This window comes from Garra rufa, chromosome 24 (genome assembly GCF_049309525.1).
Source record: "Garra rufa chromosome 24, GarRuf1.0, whole genome shotgun sequence".
Classification (NCBI taxonomy): Eukaryota; Metazoa; Chordata; class Actinopteri; order Cypriniformes; family Cyprinidae; genus Garra; species Garra rufa.
Window position 1 is genome coordinate 27842116 of NC_133384.1, and position 24279 is coordinate 27866394.

At 32.1% G+C, this 24279-nt stretch overlaps 2 protein-coding genes across 3 annotated transcripts in view; one reads left to right on the forward strand and one right to left on the reverse strand.

Annotated features, from left to right (window-relative positions):
- prkag2a (protein kinase, AMP-activated, gamma 2 non-catalytic subunit a) overlaps positions 1-13104 on the reverse strand; it is a 234895-nt gene extending 221791 nt beyond the window's left edge. For both annotated transcript variants that reach the window (XR_012341926.1, XM_073830426.1), the window contains exons 1-2: positions 12743-13104; positions 173-369 (exon numbers count right to left, since the gene is read on the reverse strand). Coding sequence is in view for 1 of the 2 variants with exons in the window: in XM_073830426.1 (XP_073686527.1) it covers positions 173-369; positions 12743-12842 (297 nt within the window). In the remaining variant the exon portion in view is untranslated. The remainder of the gene's footprint in view (positions 1-172; positions 370-12742) is intronic.
- A 10699-nt stretch (positions 13105-23803) lies between these two features.
- The window catches only part of LOC141300265 (retinal-specific phospholipid-transporting ATPase ABCA4-like), a 25913-nt gene continuing 25437 nt past the window's right edge, over positions 23804-24279 (forward strand). Inside the window, exon 1 of the mRNA XM_073830587.1 lies at positions 23804-23885. Coding sequence (XP_073686688.1) covers positions 23804-23885 — 82 coding nt within the window. The remainder of the gene's footprint in view (positions 23886-24279) is intronic.

Here is a 24279-nt window from a genome sequence, read left to right on the forward strand (position 1 = left end):
TGATGTATTCTTGTACAGAAACACTTAAACATTTCAATCAGGCATTGTTAGGCTTTGTCTTTAATGTTATTAGTGCTTGTATTTGGTTATTAAAACATATTAATGATCATTTAAAAATAAATAATGCAGAAAATGACCGGGATGTATAAATGTCCCGAATTAGATCACTCACCGCACGTGAGGTAGATATAGGTGCCGTGCTGGGACAGGGGGGTGGTTTTGCGGTAGGTGGGCTGTGGTGCTGTCCCGTGTCAAGGGGGGAGGATGAGGAACGGTGCACGGTGTCATTCCGACTGACTTCAAGAACAAACGCAGATGTCTGCTTAGTCAGTTGTGTTGGAGTGGTGGGTGATGAGGAGATACCAGAGGCTGTAGAAGCAGAGAAAAAAACACATCAGACATTGCTTGTCTCTGGAATTTGCTACTCTCACAGAAATGATACACTGCACCTTTAAGACTTTATGACTGTACTGTGCTACAATGCCTCACTGTATCCCATTCTCTGTCCACAAAGGATAATTTAGATCCACCTGTGATTTAAAGGTTAGGCTGTACCTGTCGTAATTTCTGATCCATGCCTGCAGAAACAGAAGAGGCCTGAACGGCAGTGTGGAGAGCAGTGTTTTATCACCTCATTTTACACTTCATCTGCTGTTGCAGGCTGCAGATTTCATGCTGTGATTCCTCCAGGCTCTGCCCTCCATACTGCAGTCAGATCACAGAAAATGACCGGCATAAACAACACCACTCTGGATGTGTTTATTCGGTTACTGAGGCTACACCATTCTTTCAATACATGGCAAAGGTCCAAACCTGACACATTTGTCAAATTTCCCCTAAGTGTTCATCACGCCAATCGCTTGAGTAATTGGCCTGTCCATTTTGGATTCATGCTGCACGTTAGTTGGCCGTTAAATGATAAAATCAATCTCATTGTGGGCCCTCTAATTGCATTTTTGTGATTGCTTCAGCCTCCTGTTGTTTGAACGTGACCCAGTTCTCTGTGCCGTCCTCTCCCCTGGCTGGATTCGGTTGCAGAGCCTTGAGGAAGCAGCTTGTTCTCACAGAGTGGTGTGTGGAGGAAACTTATTGAGTTTCTGCTTTGATGAGTCGATAAGAGGAGAGTGAAATGTAGCACTGCCTGCAAAGTCCAAGATACCATCAGCAAGCCAATGAGGTATGAATATATTTCCCTCCAGAGACAGCCAAGATTACATCCATCTATCTCTCTGTCTGTATATCTGTCCGTCCTTTCTATCTATCTATCTATCTATCTATCTATCTATCTATCTATCTATCTATCTATCTATCTATCTATCTATCTATCTATCTATCTATCTATCTATCTATCTATCTATCTATCTATCTATCAGTCTGTCCACCGATCCATCCATCTGTCCATCCACCGATTCAACCATCTGTCTGTTCATCAGTCCTTTCTATCTATCTATCTATCTATCTGTTTGTCGGCCGTCTGTCCATCGGCCCATCCATCCATTCATCTGTCTGTTGATCCATCATTAATCTATCTCTCTATCTGTTTGTTGTCTGTCTGTCTGTCTGTCCATCCATCCATTCATCTGTCTATCTATCCTCTATCTATCTGTTTTTTGTATGTCTGTCCATCCGTACGTTTGTCCATCCATCTGTCCATCCACCCATTTGTCTGTCTGTTTGTCTGTCCATCAGTCCTTCATTCATCTATCTATCCAGTGATCCACCATTAATCTATCTATCTGTTTGTTGTCTGTCTCTCTATTCATCCACCCATCCATCTATCAGTCTGTCCACTGATCCATCCATCTGTCCATCCACCCATTTGTCTATCTGTCTGTCTGTCCATCAGTCCTTCATCCATCTATCTATCTATCCATTGATCCATCATTAATCTATATATCTGTTTGTTGTCCGTCTGTCTGTCAGTCCATCCATCCATCCATCCATTCATCTGTCTGTTGATCCGTCATTAATCTATCTCTCTATCTGTTCGTTGTCTGTCCATCTATCTATCTATCTATCTATCTATCTATCTATCTATCTATCTATCTATCTATCTATCTATCTATCTATCTATCTATCTATCTATCTATCTATCTATCTATCTGTCTATCCATCCTCTATCTATCTATCTATCTATCTATCTATCTATCTATCTATCTATCTATCTATCTATCTATCTATCTATCTATCTATCTATCTATCTATCTATCTATCAGTCTGTCCACCGATCCATCCATCTGTCCATCCACCGATCGAACCATCTGTCTGTCCATCAGTCCTTTCTATCTATCTATCTGTTTGCTGTCCATCCATCCATCTATCTGTCTGTCTATCCATCATCTATCTATCTATCTATCTATCTATCTATCTATCTATCTATCTATCTATCTATCTATCTATCTATCTATCTATCTATCTATCTATCTATCTATTGTTGCTGGTGCAAAGAAGTCATGTGAAGTTGATTGATGAGCACATTTGACAAAAAACATAAGCATTTATCAAGCATGAAAGAACGATCAAGGAATCCATTACAGATGTGCAATGAGAAATGATTAACAAGCTATCCTGACTACCTCAAGTCGCTGCACCAAGCCATTATCTTCCCCCAACCGAGACCACGAGGCTATGGCTGCTGAATGAGTAAAAAGCTTATTTTATAGCAGTCAGCCATCGGCCCAGTAAACACAGCACATAATAGAAAATAGACAGCAGGGGAGGAGGAACATAATGGGAGCTGAAAAAGCAGATCTCCTCGATGATGTCATCAGGATGTCTGTAGCCCGACACACCCCATCCAAATACATCCACATTCTCATCTTCCTCATTCACAGGGATCATCTACCATCAGCACCACAGAGTCACGTGATCACTGGGTGCTACACATCCAGACAGACGTAATTCAGTACGATTCCCAGCCCAGCTGAACAGAACACACCCACAGGCCATACTTACAGCGCTTATCGAATTAAACTATCCTCATGCGCAATACAAGTGGCATATTTATGAAGCCATATTACTATCAAATCATTTTAATATAATCACGGAACATAATCGAATCAAAACCAGGCTGGAGACAGGCCTAGTCCAAAGGCTCCATGCATCTTTGATATTGTGTTATGTAAGACATCCAAAGCCTTGTTGCGCTCAATTCAAACACATTTAAGCAGGTAAATACCAGGGTGATTTTCCTCAAACATGATTGCTCGTTCTAGACGCATGATGTCTCCATTGGATCATTATGCTGACGTGCGCTTTTTATCAATTGCCAGGACCGTAAATCACATTTAAAGCCTCTGAGGCCGATTTAATGGCTGAATTGAGGAAGAAATTCATTTTGAGAAATGTCTGCTGGCTTTTAGCTTAGCGAGTGAAATCCTGACCATTTATCATCTTACAAAACACATTTATGTTCTGTTTTATAAATACATTCTGCTTTGAGTTTACAATTTCATATAGCTCATGTTGGGAAAAACTCAAAAAATTAAGTTTTTTCTTTGTAATCATGTGCACTTATGAATGATTAAACCAAGAACTTGTATTAAGAGAGTAGACATTGTTCATTCTGATGTTGTTTTGACTCTAGGAAGTGAACTTCACTCTGTAAATGTGGCACAATCATGCTCACACACTGTTTTTTGCTCTTCCTCTGCTGTCATAATGACGTCTTTTGATGTTTACCCTTCAGACAGAGGTTAACAAACTTCATCCCCAGTGACTGATGACCTTTGACCTAGAGTTAGATAAGTTAACCCAACGCTGCTTGCTTTTAACCCCGCTCACGGACAGAACACTTACTATTCAATGAGCCATGACAGGTAAACCAATAAACCAAACACAAACCTTAAAGTACAATTCATCTATTTTTCACTGCAATGCAGCTATATTCAGATTTTGTTATATGGGCCATTCTACAGAACTGGTCCAAAGTCAGATTTGGAAATGTCTTGAAAAAAATTATTTTTCCACAAATTGTGTATGTATGCAAATTGTATAATGTCCAGGGGACATATTTCTAGTAACTGTGCAGTTAATTCTCATATAGTATTTTCAGAAAGTTTTGGAATATTTGTCCTCTTTCCAAATTTGTCACTAGCGAAACACAGTAATATAATTTAATTAGAAGGGTTATATTGATCTACTAAGATTTTGCTTACATCTAGATTATAAATATATATATTTTTGCTATTTTATACATTTGTTTTTTCAGAGGTAAATCAATAACAGTTACATTTTAACAATATTTCAAATGTGATTATGAGATTTGTTGTATTTTTATAGATCTAATTTTTCTTTGTAAAAGGCAAAAAGTTGATCATATTGATTTCAAACTAAAGGGTTCATTAGTTTGAATATACATTAAACCAAAAACTATCATAACGTCATTGTTGATAATTCATATATACTTTATTTTTGACAAAACATCCCACATTTTGGTAGTGACTGGCTGCACAATGACAGTAATGCTTTGGTAGCGATCACATCACATTACAGAATTTTAACTTGCATAATAAATCACAAAAAAAAAAACATACTAAAAATTGCATTACTGTACTAAAATTTTGTTTATTTCCTCCTAATAAAGGACAATGTATTCCCTTTCGTCACTACCAAAACAAAGATCTAATGTTTTGCTCGTGAATGTTTCTGTAGTGGCAATTTTTTGGGACAACACCCCAAAAAACCAAAGATGTCACTACGGAAACTCCACCAAATGTTTGACATAACACTTCAAAAAAACAAATATGCTATTACCGAAACCTCACCAAACGTTTCGGTCATGACTGTTTTGGTATAGTGACTGTTCTGAAGTTCCAGTGGCTACAGTGCAAAGTATTATTAAAAAATGCAAGACATTATGCACTGTGAAAAAGCACAGAGGAAGTGGTCGGAAGCCAAAAGTCACACCTGTGCTGGCCAGGAGGATAGTGAGAGAGTTAAAAAAGAATCCAAGGATCACCACCAAGGCCATCCTGATGAATCTGGGCTCTGCTGGTGGCAACATCTCAAGGCAGACACTGCACACCGCTGGGTTCCACAGATGCAGACCAAGGAGGACACCACTTCTCCAGATAAGGCACACAAAAGCCCGCGTGGCCTTTGCAAATGCTCATCTGGACAAAGAAGACTTTTGGTCTTCTGTTTTATGGTCAGATGAAACAAAAAATTATTGTTTGGCCACAATGATGTAGCCTTCATTTGGCGTAAAAAAGAAGAAGCTTTTAACCCTAAGAACACCATCCCCACTGTCAAACATGGTGGTGGAAACCTAATGTTTTGAGAGTGTTTTTCAGCCAGTGGACCAGGGAACCTAATCACAGTAAACGGCACCATGAAAAAGGAGCAATACATCAAAATTCTTAACAACAACATTAGGCAGTCTGCAGAGAAACTTGGCCTTAGGCACCAGTGGACGTTTCAGCACGACAACGACCCAAAACACACAGCAAAAGTGGTGAAGAACTGGTTAGCAGACAAAAACATTAACGTTTTGCAGTGGCCCAGCCAGAGTCCTGACTTAAATCTAATTGAGAATCTGTGGAGGGAGCTAAAGATCAGGGTGATGGCAAGGAGACCCTTCAACCTGAAAGAGTTGGAGCTCATCACTAAAGATGAATGGGCAAAAATACCAGTAGAGACATGCAAAAAGCTGGTCAGCAATTACAGGAAGTGTTTGAGTGCTGTAATAGCCAATAAAGGCTTTTCTATTGATTATTGAGAAGGGTATGAATAATTTTGGACATGCCAGTTTTTGTTCAAATGGAAACAAAAGATGAGTAATATTTTTTCCGCAATGATGCCGCTTGTACATCGTCTTATTATGTTTTGGGAGAAGCCTGTCATTTCCGGTCAAAAAAAAAATTTGCTGGTTGAATTAAAGTAAGGATCTCAGTAAACATAAGATTTGAATACTTAAATGCTTTTAAAATGTTTTTTTTTTTTTTTTTTGGTTGTGGGATGGCAGTTTGTACCAGTTCTGAAGAATGGCCCATATACTAAGCTTTAGAAAAGTAACAACACAACTAACTTCACAACTAGGCCTCAGCACAGTCAAATCAACCAGCACTGACCTCTTCATTTGCCTTTCTGCATGTGTGCCTCTCTTTTGCTTTGCCTTAGTGATGAGCAACCAAAGTATTTTACATATGCTGGCTGATTCAACACACATGCATTGTGTGCTGTTTGAAGCTTATGTGATTTTAATGTCATTAAAATAAATAAAAGCTTTCTGCAATTGCTGAGGTCACGTGGGTAAAGTTAAAGATTCAGGATGGTTTGTGAGAAGACATTATCAGACATGCATGAGTCCTGTGCAGAAAGGATAGCAAAGCTTTCCTAAAGACATAATACAGACGAAGATGTGGATCTTTTCAAAATTCCAAGGACATTTCTTGATGTATGAAGACACAGTAAGATAAGCAGCGCCCCCTAAAGATATTTAAGCAGAATTGCATATAGTAAAAACTGGGACAGCTTTGTGGTTAGATTTGAATAAGCTTTTTTTAAAGCTTTTTTTCCTCTAGAGATCTGGCTTGTGAACATGAAGATGGAGATGAAGATGTGCTATATTTCTAAGATGTGCTATGTTTCTTGATGGCAATTTTTCTGAATATTTATATTTTTACCAGAATCAATATCACTATATCAGTATAGACTATTGGTTTAGAATGTGTTTTACACACACGCAAAATAAATAAAGACAATTAAAAGTAGATTAAAATAAAATACAAATAAATAATAAATAAATACAATAAAAATACAAAAATATTAATGCAAAATATTTTTTATTTTTTATTTTATAATATATATTTTATAATGTAAGTTTTACCTTAGAGTATTGGTTTAAAATGTGTTTTACACACGCAATATTTTTTTTGCATTTTTTTATTGTTATTTTATACAGTTTTTACGGTTTATTAATCTAAACGCACACACACACACACACACACACACACACACACAATAAATAAATAAATAATAAATACATAAACAAAATACAAAAAATTAATTAATTATTTTAAAAATTCTAAAGACAATATTTTTTATTTTATAAAATTTTTACAATTTAGATAGAGTCAATTTCACCTTTGATTATTATTTTTTACACACGCAATATTTTTTTAAATTTTATTTTATATATTTTATTATTTTATTTTTTCAATTTATTAATCTAAAAACATTTTAAACATATCATTTTAATAATAAACTGAGTCAATTTCACCTTTGATTATTGGTTCATAATGTGTTTCGCAAAAAAAACATAAATAAATAAAATTAAAAAAATAATAATAATGCAATTTTGTATTTGATGCAATTTTTACAATTTATTAACCTAAAAACATTTTAAATATACCATCTTTGCAATTTAGATAGAGTCAATTTTACCTTTCATTATTGGTTTATAATGTGTTTTACACACAATAAATAAATAAATAAATAATAATGCAATTTTATTATACAACTTTTACAATTTATTAATCTAAAAACATTTTAAACATACCATTTTACTTCAGTCAATTTTACCTTTCATTATTGGTTTACAATGTTTTACACACGCAAAAAACATAAATAAAATAAAATAATAATAATAATAATGCAATTTTTTATTTGATGCCATTTTTACAGTTTATTAACCTAAAAACATTTTATATATACTATTTAACTTAACGAATTTAGTCAACATCATCTGTGATTATTGGTTTAGATTGCGTTTTACACACACATGTAAAAATAAAATAAAAATAAAAATACAATAAAAATATTTTTACAAATTAGATTTTATGTTGTGTTTTATAATGTGTTTTACACACACGCAATAAATAAATAATAATGCATATTTTATTTTTATACCATTTTTAATATACCTGTTTAATATACCATTTTATTTATTGAATTGAGTTATTTCACCTTTAATTATTGGTTTAGAATTTGTTTTGCATGCGTGCAAATACATAAAATATAATAATAATGACAATAATAATGCAAAATAAAAAAAAGATTTTATGCCATTTCTACAATTTATTAATGTACAAAAACATTTTAAATATGCCATTTTATTTTTTAAACTGGATCAATATCACCTGTGATTATTGGTTTAGAATGCGTTTTACACACATGAAAAAAAATAATAAAATACTAATAATTTTTCCATTTTATTTTATACCATTTTTACAGTTTAATGATCTAAAAACATTTAAAATATACTATTTTACTTAATGAATTGACATTTTATGAATTAATAAATTAAACGATAGTTAATGCACATATATTACCGTTTGAAACTGTTTATTAAAAATATTTATTTTATTATTTTCAAGAAAAGTATTTCAGTCCAGGCTGTTCTCCCAGCAGGCACCATCTCTATGTCCTAGTGACGCCTGTCAAAATCATTCAACCAATAGAATTGCATTTTCTCATGCAGTGAGAGTTAGCTTGCTGCTCTTTTTTTCAGCACACGGCCTCTTTTACAGAAGCAAGACTCAGATCTGATCAGAGTTTGACTTTATTTTTAGAGCCTAGACTTTACATTTGGATTCTAGTTCAACAGAAGCTGCACTTTAAAGGGTTCAGAGGTGATTCGCAGTTTTTTTTAACATGTTGGACACCTGAGGGGGAAAATACTGATTGTGGTTGTGTAACAGGCCTCAGATCAGTGAGAGACATCCTCCAATTGCTATTTGCACTATGTGCTGACATTCTCAGCCGCTAAATGGTAATTGTGTCTCTCAATCATCCATCAGCTTGTCAGCTTTTCAGTATTACTCTGACTTCCAGACCTGTTCACAGAAGGCAAGTATGATCCACTCTCTTCCCTTTCTACACTGTCTCTCGCTCTTATGTTTCTGTCAATCGTTTTTCCATCTGCTGATTGTTAGATACAGAGTGGGACGTGATCTGTTGGTTAATGTATGTCATTATCAGTATGTCATTTTCTGCTCTAGGACACATTTGCAAAACAAACAAAGAAACAAAGGCGTAGTTTGATGAAGCAGTGATTGAGTGTGGTTTCATGGGAGTTGTAGTTTTCATTCTCACAGTTGATGCAATCCAAAAGAATTTGGGCAGAAATCTTGTTCATAGTTGTGCTAATGTATTAAAGATTTACTAACATCACTGTAATATGAAGCAGGGTGGGCCGAAAGCCATCGAAATGAGGCCACTGGAGTGATTGCTAATGAGAGACAAGCCTAACACACGACTTGAAAGCAGTGGAGCTTTTATTATGCCAATGTCGACCACTTCCGCTCCTTCCATTCATGCGTATATGGGGAAAAGTAGCGCTGTTTTATCATAGATACATTTGAGTGTGTTAAAAGTATTATAATGCTACTCTTAGTTGTCTGTCTGATAAAACACATAACTTATTAAAGTTATATTTCAATCAATAAATCTTGCATATTGTGTCTTTAAAATGATGTACACAGTATACAGTTGAAGTCAAAAGTTTACATACACCTTGCAGAATCTGCAAAATGTTAATTATTTTACCACATTGAGAGGGATCATACATAATGCATGTTATTTTTTATTTAGTACTGACCTGAATAAGATATTTCACATAAAATACGTTCACATATAGTCCACAAGAGAAAATAATAGTTGAATTTATAAAAATGACCCCATTCAAAAGTTTACACACACTTGATTCTTAATACTGTGTTGTTACCTGAATGATCCACACCTGTTTTTTTTATTTATTTAAGTGATAGTTGTTCATGAGTCCCTTGTTTGTCCTGAACAGTTAAACGGCCTGCTGTTCTTCAGAAAAATCCTTTCGGTCCCACATTGTCATAGTTTTTCAGCATTTTTGTGTATTTGAACTCTTCCCAGAAATGACTGTATGATTTTGAGATCCATCTTTTCACACTGAGGACAACTGAGGGACTCATATGCAACTATTACAGAAGGTTCAAACACTCACTGATGCTCCGGAAGGAAAAACGATGCATTAAGAGCCGAGGGTGAACACTTTTGAACAGAATGAAGATGTGTACATTTTCTTATTTTGCCTAAATATCATATATTTTTTAATTTAGTACTGCCCTTCAGAAGCTATAAATACACTTACATGTTTCCCAGAAGACTAAATAATTCAAATTTACCCTGATCTTCAAATTCTAAAAGTTTTCACCCCCGTTTCTTAATGCATGGTTTTTCCTTCTGAAGCATCAGTGAGAGTTTGAACCTTCTGTAATAGTTGCATATGAGTCCCTCAGTTGTCCTCAGTGTGAAAAGATGGATCTCAAAATCAAACAGTCATTGTTGGAAAGGGTTCAAATACATAAAAATGCTTAAAAACCAAAGAATCTGTGGGACACAATTACCTTTTTCTCTAAGGCTTAAATTGGCTTCCATAGGAGACAAAATATGAACATAAAACGATTGCAACATGACAGATGCAGACACCATTTAGACAGGCTGTTTGAGGTTAACACGAAAAAGAAATGAAATGTCATTTCAAGTGTATGTTTTGTACGCGAGACCACATTTTGCAGCGGCAAACCCCTGTTAGCCCTTGTTATTTCCTCCCAGCAGTATTCCAATGTCATTCCTACATTTTAATGAGTCCCAGTGACACTCTCTCTCAGTAGACTATAAATAACAACTCCCATTATTAATATGATAGGATTAGCCCTTCACAATCATTACACCCGAAGAAAAAACAAAACATCCCATTTAGAAAAAGTCACACACATCTTAACAGCTTTTTGCTGATCCACATTGCAGACGAGCTTAATTGTTAGAACTTGGCACAAAAATCACCTGTTTGGAAGCACTACATAATACATATCTAAGTCTAGTTTTCAGGGTTCTGGGAATTATTTTGCATTTAATTGACAGGATGCAATAAGAAGTGATTTCTAGAGGCTTCCTGTTGTCATATTTACAGGTATAGGGTTCTGCTGCTCACGCTCTTATTGCGCAAATCATCAACATGCAAGAAAAAAGGACTCTTCAAGGTCTGAGACCTGAATGCATCCATCTACTGATGTTTGAGTGCAAATGTGAGACTGAAAGTTCAAGAAATTCAGTGGCTTTATACACTTAAAATGTCTGAATGTCATTGCTTTAGATAACAAAATAAAATCTTATGCACACAAATGAACTTTACTCATTCATGTCTGCTGATTTAGTGGACATCTAAGTGGTTAATTTAAAATAAAAAATGTGATAAAAAAAATTAAAAAGTACAATAACACTTAAATCAAATGAAATATAAAAAAACGTCTAAACTCTAAAAGCAACTTGATTCACCAAAATAACACATATTTAAAAATAATAATACAAAATGTTAAAATAAAATTTTAACTTAAATAATAAAACGAAGCAACCTAAAGCAACCTGATTCACTAAATAACTAAAACTAATATAAAATGAATACAATCTATGTAGACATATGATTTAAAATATACAAATAAATAAATAAATAATGTAAAAAAAAAAGCATTTACTTAAAATAAAATATAACTTTTTTTTTATTTTGGCTAGTCGCCAAAGCAGCTTGATTCACTAAAATAACTAAAACTAAAACTGACATAAAATTAATATAATCTATAGACATATTTAAAAACAATAAACAAATGTTAAAATAAAACTTATTATTTATTACATAAATAAAATAAAATATAAAAACATTAAACTTACTTTATTTCAGATAGTTGTCAAAACAACTTGATTCACTAAAATAACTAAAACTAAAACTGATATAAAACTAATACAATCTATACAGACATATTTAAAAATAACAGAAAAATGAAAAATAAAATGATAAACATGTGAAAATAAAACTTTAATTTAAATAATATAATAAAATATAAAAAACCTGAAGCATGTTTTTTTTTTCAGCTATTTGCCAGTGACTTGATTCAAAATAACTATTTATAGTTAATATAATACAAATTAATACAATCTATATAGGCATATTTAAAAATAACAAAAAAATGAAAAATAAAATGATAAAAAATGGTAAAATAAAACTTTAATTCAAATAAAATAAAATAAACATGTTTTTTCAGCTATTTGCCAGTGATTTAAATCAAGAAAAGAACTATTTATATAGTAAATACAATTAATATAAATTAATACAATCTATATAGACATATTTAAAAATAATAAAAAATGAAGAGTAAAATGATAAAAACATTTTTGTAAAACTTTAATTTAAATAAAATAAAATATAAAAAACCTTAAACAATTTTTTCAGCTATTTGCCAGTGACTTGATTCAAGAAAATAGCTATTCATATAGTTAATACAAATGAATACAATTTACATATTTTTTTAAACAAAATACTAAAATGAAAATGAAAACAGAGTATAAAAATTATCAAAATAATAATAAAAAATATAATAGTATATCTCAGTGATGCAAAATAACATATCTCTTTAAGTGCACACAGGTGCATTTCATAATATTAATTATGAACATGTTCTATTAATGTCTGACAACCAGAAAGTGTCCAAATAAGCCTTCAAATTTTCATTTTGAACATCATTTGTTTTATAATAAGCATGTATTGTTTTAATTTAACACCTAATAAACTTCTTATTTTGACCCGTTTTGCTTGAAAAATGCCTGTGAAACCTGGTTTGATATCTAATGCAATGATATTCTTACATTTAAAGTGTCCAAATACTTTTAACAATATTTGCAAAAAGACATCATATGTACTGTAAATATAAATTGCATGTTGCTACATAAAAAAACAATGCTGCAAAATAAGCCTTATCTGCCATCTTACTGGTTCCCAGGAGGCCGTGGGGCTCTGACTGCCGCCTGCCTGTCCGCCCCTCTTGGTCCTTGCGTTTTTTGATCCCTCTCAGGCTGCTAAACCGTTTCATGGGTGGTGAGGGAGTTCAGAGGGGCTGTGAACAGTGCAATAGGTCATTCCGTATCCATAGACAGCGCTGGAAGAGGTTTTAGTTGGATCTCTTCAGTTACTTCCAGGCCTTGGATCTGTATCACCCAATGATTGAGCCAGATGTTCAAGGGTTATTCCATGCTCTTCAACCAAAGTGCTTCCTTCAGGATTCTTTAGCTTCTTTTTCTTGCTTCTTTCTCTCAGTGGCAAGCCTGCAGCAGACTGTCAAGTGCAGCTGTGTGTTCGCCAGCTTGTGAGTGTTTGTGTGTGTGAATTAATGCCTTCAAAACAGCATGTGTAACAGTGAGACTGTAAAAGGAAACTGACCCATGTTTGGTTTGGAGTTGCTGGTGATTGGCTGCACAGCTGTTAAAGCCACGCCCACTCATGAATATTTAAAGTGATTTCACATATATTAAGTGTTGTGCATCTACATGAGTGAATTGTTTTTTGTGTTTATTATTAGACAGAGCAAAAGAGAAAAAATATATATAGCTAGAAATTTGTTCAAATGTTCAAATGAAAGAAGCTTCTAATTTCATGTGGTCTTTGACCTCCTCTGGTTTGGAGTCAGATGATTTTAATAAAAATCTCATTAGGAGAGAACAAAAAATAATCAGGGGAGCATAAAATAGGATTTAACCTTTCCGAAAACCTTGCCAAACTAAAATGAATTCAGCGCCGTGGGAGAACATTCCTGTTTAGTGCAAGGTGAAAACATATTTCTATTTGCTTATTAGTTGTGCAAGCTAAGGTAAGTAACACGATTATTATTATTATGAAGAAAAAAAATTACTTATTAAAAATTATTATGCAACACAGCTGTTTTCAAAAGTCATAATAATAAGAAATCAAATACATCATATTAGAAAGACTTCTGAAGGATCATGTGACACTGAAGCCGAGTAATGATGCAGAGAATATAGCTCATATAAAATAAAATATTAAAAATCTTAAACTTGCAGACTTATTAAAAAATGGTTAAAAAAATAAATAAAAAAGTTAAAATAAAACTTTAACTAAAAAAAAAATTTAAAACCTTAAACGTGTTTTATTTCAGGTAGTTGCCAAAGCAACTTGATTCACTAAAATAACTTAAACTAAAACTGATATAATATTAATAGTCTATTTAGACAAATTAAAAAAAAAATAATAATAATAAAAATGTTCTAACTTTAATTAGTTTTATTTCAGCTAGTTGCCAAAACAACTTGATTCACTAAAATAACTAAAAATGATATAAAATGAATACAATTTATATAGATTTTATAGACTAATATAATTTATCTTTTTATTATTTAAAAACATAAAAACATTAAACTCATTTTATTTCATATATATTTGTATTTATTTTTAATAAAATAATTAAAATGACAAAAATACAACAAAATACAAAAATTAAAATGAACTGGAAAAGTCCATCTGAAAAATCTATTTATATAAATACTTAAATATTCTATTTATATTTTTTTATTCTATAATTTAAATTACTAATGGCACATTGTTGCTGGCACTTACACTTGTAAGTAAAGAAACTTCATTAAGCTTTGAGCATGTCCCTGCATTATTTATTGCAACTGCAAGTTTGTCTCCTCTACTCTGGCTGTAATGTAAACTGACCTTTACTTAAAATAGATGCACAAAATATCAGATCTAATCTGTATCTTGCCCTGCAACAAGGCAAATCTGAAAGTTTTCAAAAGAATACCCTCGTGAAATCCAATATCTGGGTCATCAAGGTTACTCTATTCAAGAAGGAAAAGCAATCTCGGTGACAATCACTTTAGTTAATGAATGCATGTCCCTGCTGATAATTGCCATCAACATCTGATCACCCCCTGCTTCCTGTACCATCATAAACAAATCATTCTCTGTCAGTGCACTCAAGGCAACAAATTAATCACTTAATAGTGGGTAAAGTCACACTGCCAGGCTCTACGCCAAGAGATAGTTGTGTAAGCAGAATTAGATGGGCTTTGAGTAATCACCTCTCATTTTCCAAACTCTCTGCTGTCGTTCCTTGTCAGGGGCACTTAGGGTCCTGCTAAGCACTTCTAAAGACGCTCATTTGGGCCCAAAAACTGCCTTCGGTGAGAAGCGAACAGCTAATCCCTTCCAAATCCACTGTGCTTCCTGACGTCTTCAAAGACCGGGGTCAACAAGACACTGGAAAGAACAGGGTTGGTTTTTCTGAGAAAAACCCAGTCATGAACCACTAACACAGCCACGAAAAAAGTTCTTTGTTGAATAGAATGTTGTTCCAAACCCATAAGATCTTCGTTCATCTTCAGAGCACAAATTAGGATATTTTCAATGAAATCCGAGAGCTTTCTGATTCTGCATAGACAGCAACACAACTACCATGTTCAAGGCCTAGAAAGGTATAAAGGACATCATTAAAATAGTCCATGTGACATCAGTGGTTCAACCTTAATTTATAAATGTGTCTATTGCATTGCTGTCTATGGAGGGTCAGAAAGCTATCGAATTTCATCAAAAATATCTTAATTTGTGTTCTGAAGATGAAGGTCTTACAGGTTTGGAACCACATAAGCATGAGTAATCAATGACAGAATGATCATTTTTGGGTGAACTATTCCTTTAACGTTTGTGGATTTTGGTAGTATTCATCACCTGTTTTGAATTTGAATTGCAACTTTAGTAAACTCCTCTGTCTTTCCAATTCAGCTTCCTGTGGTGTGTAGCCAATTCAATTTCACACTCATGAACTGAAAGAGAGCCAGATCGGCACTTCGGAACTCAACTCATGGAGCTTAGCAACACCAAACTCTATTAGAATCTATTGTGAGCTGTTGCTCTACAGTATGCAGAGCATTCCAAATCAGTCACTTATGAGATTCTGTATCAGTTGGCACAGACTGCTTGTGTAGGCAGGAGACAGCAAGGTCCGCTCACAAGACTTATTGTGTCCACCAAAAAGTACTGTCCTGCTCTTCTATGGTATCAGAGCTAGAAATGTCTTCCTATTCCATTTGCCTGATTTAATAAGCTTTCATGTGAGAGAGAGAGAGAGAGCGATGCCAAGTCACTGGATATCTAAGAATGGGGCTGTTTTCTACTGCAGGTCACCTTGAACTTTTGGAGTCAAGCCAGATTGACTTTTCCAGTCAGTCTCTTAGAAAAAAAAAATGGCAGAGAAAGTCAGTGCAACTAGGGATGTCACGATTCCTTGATTCGATAGAGTGTTTTCACGACATGTCATCAATCGGCCATATTGGCCATGTTAACCGAACAAAACTCACATATTTGCTGATTATTGCCGTTGAAAATCGTCAATTATTGTCATGTTTTGGGCTGTCCTAATCAGTCAGACCAAAACATTTGGAGTACTATAGATTGCCAAAAGTTAAAACAAATCAAGGAGAAGATTGCAAAATCTGTCTAAGGAACAAAAGGTGTTTGTGGTTGGCCAAACTAAAACAGGATTTCCAGGGCAAGAATCTTGACAACATTTGTGATTGTTCTTATCATTTCCAGTCAGGCAGGTGAAATAGTAGGCTAATATCTTAATTAATACTGCTCGTATGTATCTTTACCATCTATTAACTTCATTTTGTCAAAATATTGCGCCCTTTCCTGCTTACTAAGTCCTTCTCTATATGATTTAGCAGCTTCCATGCATTTTTTACAGCATAAATTAGCAGAAAAAGTATTACATTAACCGTGCAATCCATGCTGTTGTTTACATCCGACTATCTCTAGTATCGCCACGCATACAAGTAATTGTTCAAACCATAACATAAGTGCAAATCATAGGTGCAAACCCTCTATTTGTTTTCCAAGGCTGTATGATATATTAAACCTAGTTGAAAATCATAATAAAGCATAATGCTATTGTGAATTCACAAACGCTGTGATTTTAATTAAATAAATATATGAGTTTTAATTATTATTTACATGCGTGTAGGTTACGTACGTACGTACGTCTCAGAGCGGCTCCGTTCGTAGTAACGCAGTAGTGCTGTTCCACAGAAAACGTTGTTATTTGTGTGAAGCTCTCAAACTCCATCTCTGCATATTACTGTTAGTCTGAACTGGTTATAACATACATCTGGGAACACAACGTGCGCCATTTCATCCGATTTGTAAGGTAAATCATTTATAAACCTACACAAACACAGTAAAATACATTACAATCGTTCTCAATATGTTGTTCGTCGCGATTTCAAAATAAAAGCTCAAACCCTCAGTCTGAGTTTCGACGTTTTGATGTCCACATATTCAAGAAAGTACAGTGGCTGTAGCATTTCTGTAGAAAGGTAATGGCCAAATATTAAATATTAGGTGGACATTTGACTTAAATGTTATTTAGTCAATATTAAACTTGCGCAGAAAATTGTAAAAACCATCGTCAGGACGTTGGCGCCCTCTGCAGTCATTTGTTATAAGGTATATTGTGCATTAGTTACGTTGTTTACAATACATTTTGTATTTTAACAGTATTGTTTAATAAAAAAAACATATGATTAGTTTCTATTAATACTTCATTTGAACTAATTATTGACTCATTGTTATTATATATGTATTTTAAGTCATTTTAAAGGCTATTGTTTACTTAGGTCTATTTTAATCACCACAAAAAATGTATCTTATTACTCAATAAATCAACACATAAAATTACGATTATGGTCCTATAGAACACTTTTAGGATCCTGTTTGAAGTCTAACAGGTTTGGAATGACATGAAGATGAGCAAAAAAAAATAAGTTTTTAATTAACTGTTCCTTTTAAGTTCTCAGAGGTCAGAAATGCTTTTTGTTGTTGTTGTTTCTCTCAGTGAGAATGTTCTAGAAAGATCGCCACAACCAAACCATTCTGTTCGCGGCCAGTCTGTAGAGTCTTCCCTAATAAGGATATGCCCATGCTATATCTTTTGACAGGAAATGATGTGCAAACATGGCAGCTTTCTGTAAATACACAGGGCCTTCTGCAGCCGCAGATCCAGAGATGAACAGTATTCCCAGATAAGGCCTGAATGAGGGTGAGGAATGCACTGGCACAACAACAGTACTGAGACATTCCTCCAACATTATCTAGATGTTATCCAGATGTTTGGGTAAATGCTAGAATGCAAAAAAAAAGGGCATTATGAAGAAGACAGAAGTGATTTTGACAGCCGTAATTAGACTTTTAATTTAAAATCATGTCTGTAAGATTACACAAATTATTTATTTAATTCAAGTTTCAAGTTTAAAATTTAACTTGAAAAATTTCACACATAAAATGGTTATAATAAATAATAATAATAAATAATAAATAAACACACAAAATGACTATTATATTTAATTTAATATTATTTAATTAATTCAATAAATTATGTATTTTTTTTTCTAAATTAATAAAATAAAAAGTTAGATAAAATATATAATAATAACATATTATAATATTTATTTATTGATTAATTTCTGTTATATAGAAACTCATCAGTACAAGACCTACGTTTCCCAGGGAGATTCTCTCTGTGTGTGTGGATGGAAAAAAGAGACGCGAAGGCAGGAGCCTGAATATTTCAGCAGGGCCAGATGATTCCTAAAGAGTTCTTATCACTCTCTCTGCGCTGACAGGACCAAAGCCTGCACTCCACACATCCTGAACTAAAATTAACTCTTGTCTCTCGCAGACTGGATTACGTAACAGCAACGCCGGCTTCTGCTCACTATGTTCAGATCATCACAGGACTGGTGCTGCTGAAATCTTTGGGTTATGTGCTGCCTGTCAGCTTGAATGTCCTAAGAGTTTAAAAACACCTAAACTACAAGTGACCAGAAGATTGCCAAATTATCCATAACATTGTTATTCAAATATGCAACTCCAATGATATCAGATAATACCATGACATTTTGATATATACCATGGTATTGTATATAAACATATTAATATAACATTGTATCAATGCATGGGATTATAATGTACAAGAGTACTAAAGTTCATGAAAAAAAAAACATTTAAAAAAAATTAATTTATTAAAAGAAAAGCTGGAGGAAATTGTAAAAATTAATAATAGTAATGATGAATAGTAATGATATTAACAAAAATAAAAATGGCAAAAGGACATAATTACTAAAATAAAACTGAAAACTGAAAATACAGATAGAAAAACTAATTCAAATACTACATTATTACTTTTACTATAGTAGTATCGGTATGAATAATACTATAATAAACATATTAATATACCATTGTATCCATGCATGGCATTCTAATGTACCTACAATAATACTAAAGTTCATGAATTTTTAATTTTTAATTTTTGAAAGAAAAGCTGGGGAAAAAATGTAAAAAAATAAAATAAAATAAATAATAATAAACAAAATTAAAAAATATATATTTAAATAAGTAGATACTAAAATGTATGAAATAAAATAAATAATAAATAAATAGTTAAAGCTAGATAGATATTAATAAAAACAAAAAACTAATAAAAATGGCAAAAGGACATAAAAAATGTAAGTAATAATAAACAAAATAAATAAAATAAAAATACTGAAATAAATAAAAACTAAATGTACTAAATAAAATACATTTAATCTAGATAGATATTAACAAAATATAATAACAAAATAACAAAAAAATAATAATAAAAATGGCAAAAGAACATGATTACTAAAACTAAAATAAAAATGAAAATTGAAAATACAGATAGAAAAACTAATTCAAATACTACATTATTATAGTACTAAAATTCATGACATTTTTTTTAAAAATGTACTTATTGAAAGAAAAGCTGGAAAATGTAAAAAAAATAAATACAAAAATAATAATAAACAAAATAAAATAAAAAGTGAAATCAATAGATACTAAAATTAATAAAATAAATTAAAGCTGTTTAGATATTAACAGAAACAAAAAACTAATAAAAATGGCTAAAATAAAAAGATTATATAAAAGATTAATATAATAATAATAATAATAAACAAAATAAATCAATAGATACTAAACTTACTAAATAAAATAAATTAAAGCTATAGATATTAATAAAAACTAATCAAAATGGTAAAAGGACAGAATTACTAAAACTGAAATTAAAATGAAAATATAGATATCAAAACTAATTCAAATACTATAATATTACTATTATTATAATAGTATAAAATATTACTAGAATAACGCCTGCATTTACAAGATACTCCATGTTGTACCATAGTATTACCACAGTACATGTCCAAAAAAACTTTTTTGTATAATATTATATGTAATAATATTAAGTTTGGAATCAGTAAGATATTAAATAATAATAATATTTAAAAAAGCTATTTCAGAAAGAACATTTAATACTACAGTACAACCATGTCCAAATAATCAATTAAGAAAAAAATGACATGGGAGTGCCATGATATTTTGTGTAATATTAAATGTAATATATATTAGTAAGATTTAGTAAGATCTCAGCCACAGATTCAGCGTCTATTTATAGTGTAGGGGGCGGGACCCTACGGACTCTAGAGAGCATTTGATTGGACAGAACGTTTGATGAGAAACTGAAGTGCACGGTGATATCATCAAAATCCTTGATTCATATTGGCGGAAGTGACGAGACTGTAAGTTTTGAATGCCCATATCTTGTAAACGCGAATTTTGTCGTTGTTTTGAAGCACACTAGCTTATAGATAATCTTAATGCTAATATATTCATACTAAAAGCCAAAAAACTTTAATTTTGATTTCAGGGGGACTTTAATATTCAGAGGCCATTCAGCAGTATATGACATATTAAACACATATTAAATATGAAATTCTGGTCATAGATATTTAGATGAAACTCTGTCTAGCTTTTTCTTCCTGTAATAGTGGGTCGTTTGTAAATTTTATGGGTCTGGCTTTCAGTCTCATCCTTGTCCAGCTATCTTTAGCTGTACAGAACTCGTTTTGCTCCTTGATATTGCAAATTAGTGTCTTTCCATATTACTTTAATGTATTATATTAATTATGAACACACTAGTTTGTAGTGCACGTTGTTATTCTTCTGGTTATTGTTTCCCTGTAGCGGCTAATCAACCAAAAGTGTCGCCCATAGGTTTACTTCCGCGTTGGTGGATAAATGGTGGTAAAAGATGAAAACGCCTTATTTGGTGACTATAGAGGGCATCGCGTCAAACAGATGAGCACAGACATGTGTGACAGTCACTGCTGAGATAAAGCCGCTGTGCTGCCGCGACTCTCGACGCCACGCTGCGCTTCATCGCGGTCACCTGTCAGCTGCTGAACCCGGAGCCGCGCGAGCGCTGTTTATTTGACCGTTGCCTGGCGACGAGCGCTCATTGTGATTGTGAACGCGCGCTCCAGGGGCTCAGAGCTCATGGTGTCAAGTGAGTGAGGATGTGTCGAGGAGACTTGACTTGGACTTAAAGTCTCGATATTGCTCCCTGGTGCTATCATTGTCTTTTTTTTTTCTCTCACACCTATCCTGGGAACACATGGCTGGCTCGGCTGTAGCATGAAGTTACACATATATACAATGGTATGTTTCATGTGTGTATAGGTGATGATCAAGGAAATAACAGTATTTTAAATATATTTATAATAGCATATTATAATAATTATTTTGTATACAGTCATTTTTATTTTTATTCAGTATTTTATTTTATTATTATTTTATTTTTTTATTTTTTTGGATATCAGAAGCATGAAACCAAGAGTTGATTTTAAGATAATTTTGTTTGTAAAACATTTATAATAGGCCTACTGCTGCAAAACCAATGAAAATACAGACGTTCTCAGTATTATTTAATAATTGTATTTACTTTATCTCCATCTAGTGGTCACAGAGGAACATGACATGAAAAGACACTCAAAAGATTTTTAGATTTGTGGAGTTAGTAAGATTTAAATTGATCAGAAATTACAGTAAAAACATTCATAATGTTACAAAATATTTCTAATTAAAATGTTCTTTTGACAAAAAACTAAATTTGCACTAAAACATAGTATTTATATATGTACTATAATAACTGTTTTCATAATTAATGATGATAAATTTAATAAAATGCAAATCAGCATATTCAAATTATTTCTAAAGGACCATGTGACAGTGACGACTGCAGTAATGACTGCTGAAAATGCAGCTTTTGACAGGAAAAAAAATTGTAAAAATTGCAATAATGGTCATAATATAAATAATATTTTGTAATAGTATAAATAATATTATTGTCAATACATAAATAATATATATGCAGCCGTGGTGAGCATATATTAATTATTTTATAAACTTTATAAAAGTTTTGAATAATACAATATAATATGAATTCAGCTTTTAACAGGAATAAATAATATTATATAATTATATTATATATTTTATATAATTATAAAATATTTATAAATATAATATAAAGTAATATAAATTGATTATAGATTAAATATAAATTAATTATATATATATATATATATATATATATATATATATATATATATATATATATATATATTATATATATATATTATATTTATAATTATAAAATATTTATAAATATAATTTAAAGTAATATATATATTTTTTCAAAATATATTAAAACTATAATATATATATGTATATATGTATGTATTACAATATTTCATGTTTTCATAATATAAACAATATTTTGTAATAGTGTAAACAATATTATTGCCACACAAATGCAGCAAATGATTTTAAAATAATGAAATAATGTAATATAATATGTGTTTAGCTTTCGATGGGAATAAATTATATATTTTATCTATCTATCTATCTATCTATGAAAAAATGCTAAATTGCAATAATATTTTTTCATAATTTCATAATTGCAATGTTTTCATAATATAAACAGTATTTTGTAATAGTATAAACAATATTATTGTCACATAAATTGCCTTGATGAGCATAAATAAATTATTTTACAAACTGAAAAGTTTTAAATAATATAATATAATATAATATTATTGGACATGCTTAATGATACAAAATATTTCAAATAAATGTTTTTTTAGAAAAACAATCATGATTTTCACTAAAATAATAAAATAATATAATATAATATAATATAATATGAGTTTAGCTTTCGATGGGAATAAATTATATATTTTATCTCTCTCTCTCTCTCTCTCTATATATAATGCTAAATTGCTAAATGCTAAATAAACAATATTTTGTAATAGTATAAACAATATTATTGTCACATAAATTGCCTTGATGAGCATAAATTAATTATTTTACAAACTGAAAAGTTTTGAATAATATAATATGGTATAATATAATATAATATAATATAATATAATATAATATAATATAATATAATATAATATGGCATTCATAATGGTACAAAATATTTTTATTTTTATTAAATCTTAAATCTTTTGAAAAAAAAATCACGATTTACACTAAAATATTAACTGTTTTCATAATTAATAATACAAATTATGAATTGTGTGATGGTGACAAATGTGACAGTGAAGAATGAGACAATGAAAAGTTTTGAATAATATAATATAATATTATATTATATTATATTATATTATACATCCAGACAGACAAATATATAATAAGTAAAAACATACAGTTTTTTCTAATTAAATTCTAGTTGATCTTAATATCAATACAAAGAACGCGGCATTTAAATATGGTCCAGTAGGTGGCGATACAACCAAAGACTCATATTGTGGCACACAGAAGGATGACACAGCATCAGTTCTTCCTCATCTCTGTTTTATCGAGCTAAAAACTGAATTGCTATCATATTAGAGACATACGGCCATCCTCACCCCCATGTGCTGAGGAGCTCTAAGGATGTAGAGCCAAGGATTAATTTCAGTTAATATAATTTGTATGAAAGCAATCGTGATTGAATTATGGGCTTTCTGCAGTCTGATGTCACTGTCTGGGTGCAGCCCAATTCCCGGAAATAATAGGATTTTAAATTTCTCCAGTGAGTGTCTGAATGACAAACACTGCTTAAAAAGAAGCTGCTGTATGTCAGTGTTCATCAAGCTCAGTGTCACTGCTGCAAACACCACAAAATATCCGTGTCTAGAAAAACCTGGTCCTCAGGCAGGTAAATAACCAGGATTTTCTCCATACAGAAATGGATCCATAACTCATATCTGCATGCACTTGTAGAGTAGTGTGTGTTGTATTTGTGTGCGAAGGCACCAGATGCACTCAGCAGATAAGAACGTCATACACATCAATATAATCAAGTAATAAAAACATAGCTGAGAAACACATCTTCCTTTTCTCTTGAGTGCCTCTAATGTTTAATACTCTCCCTCGTTGTCTTTTAATCTTTCCAGCTCTGCCTTACAATCAGACAGAGGCATCCAGCGCTGCTCCAAATCTGTATTGAATAATAAATCAATACTGTTGTTTTCGGCTGACAGGAAAGTCTGCCTGCCAGAGCAATTAATGGATTGTCGGAGAAGCATAGTAGTGCTGTTATGTAAGTGTGT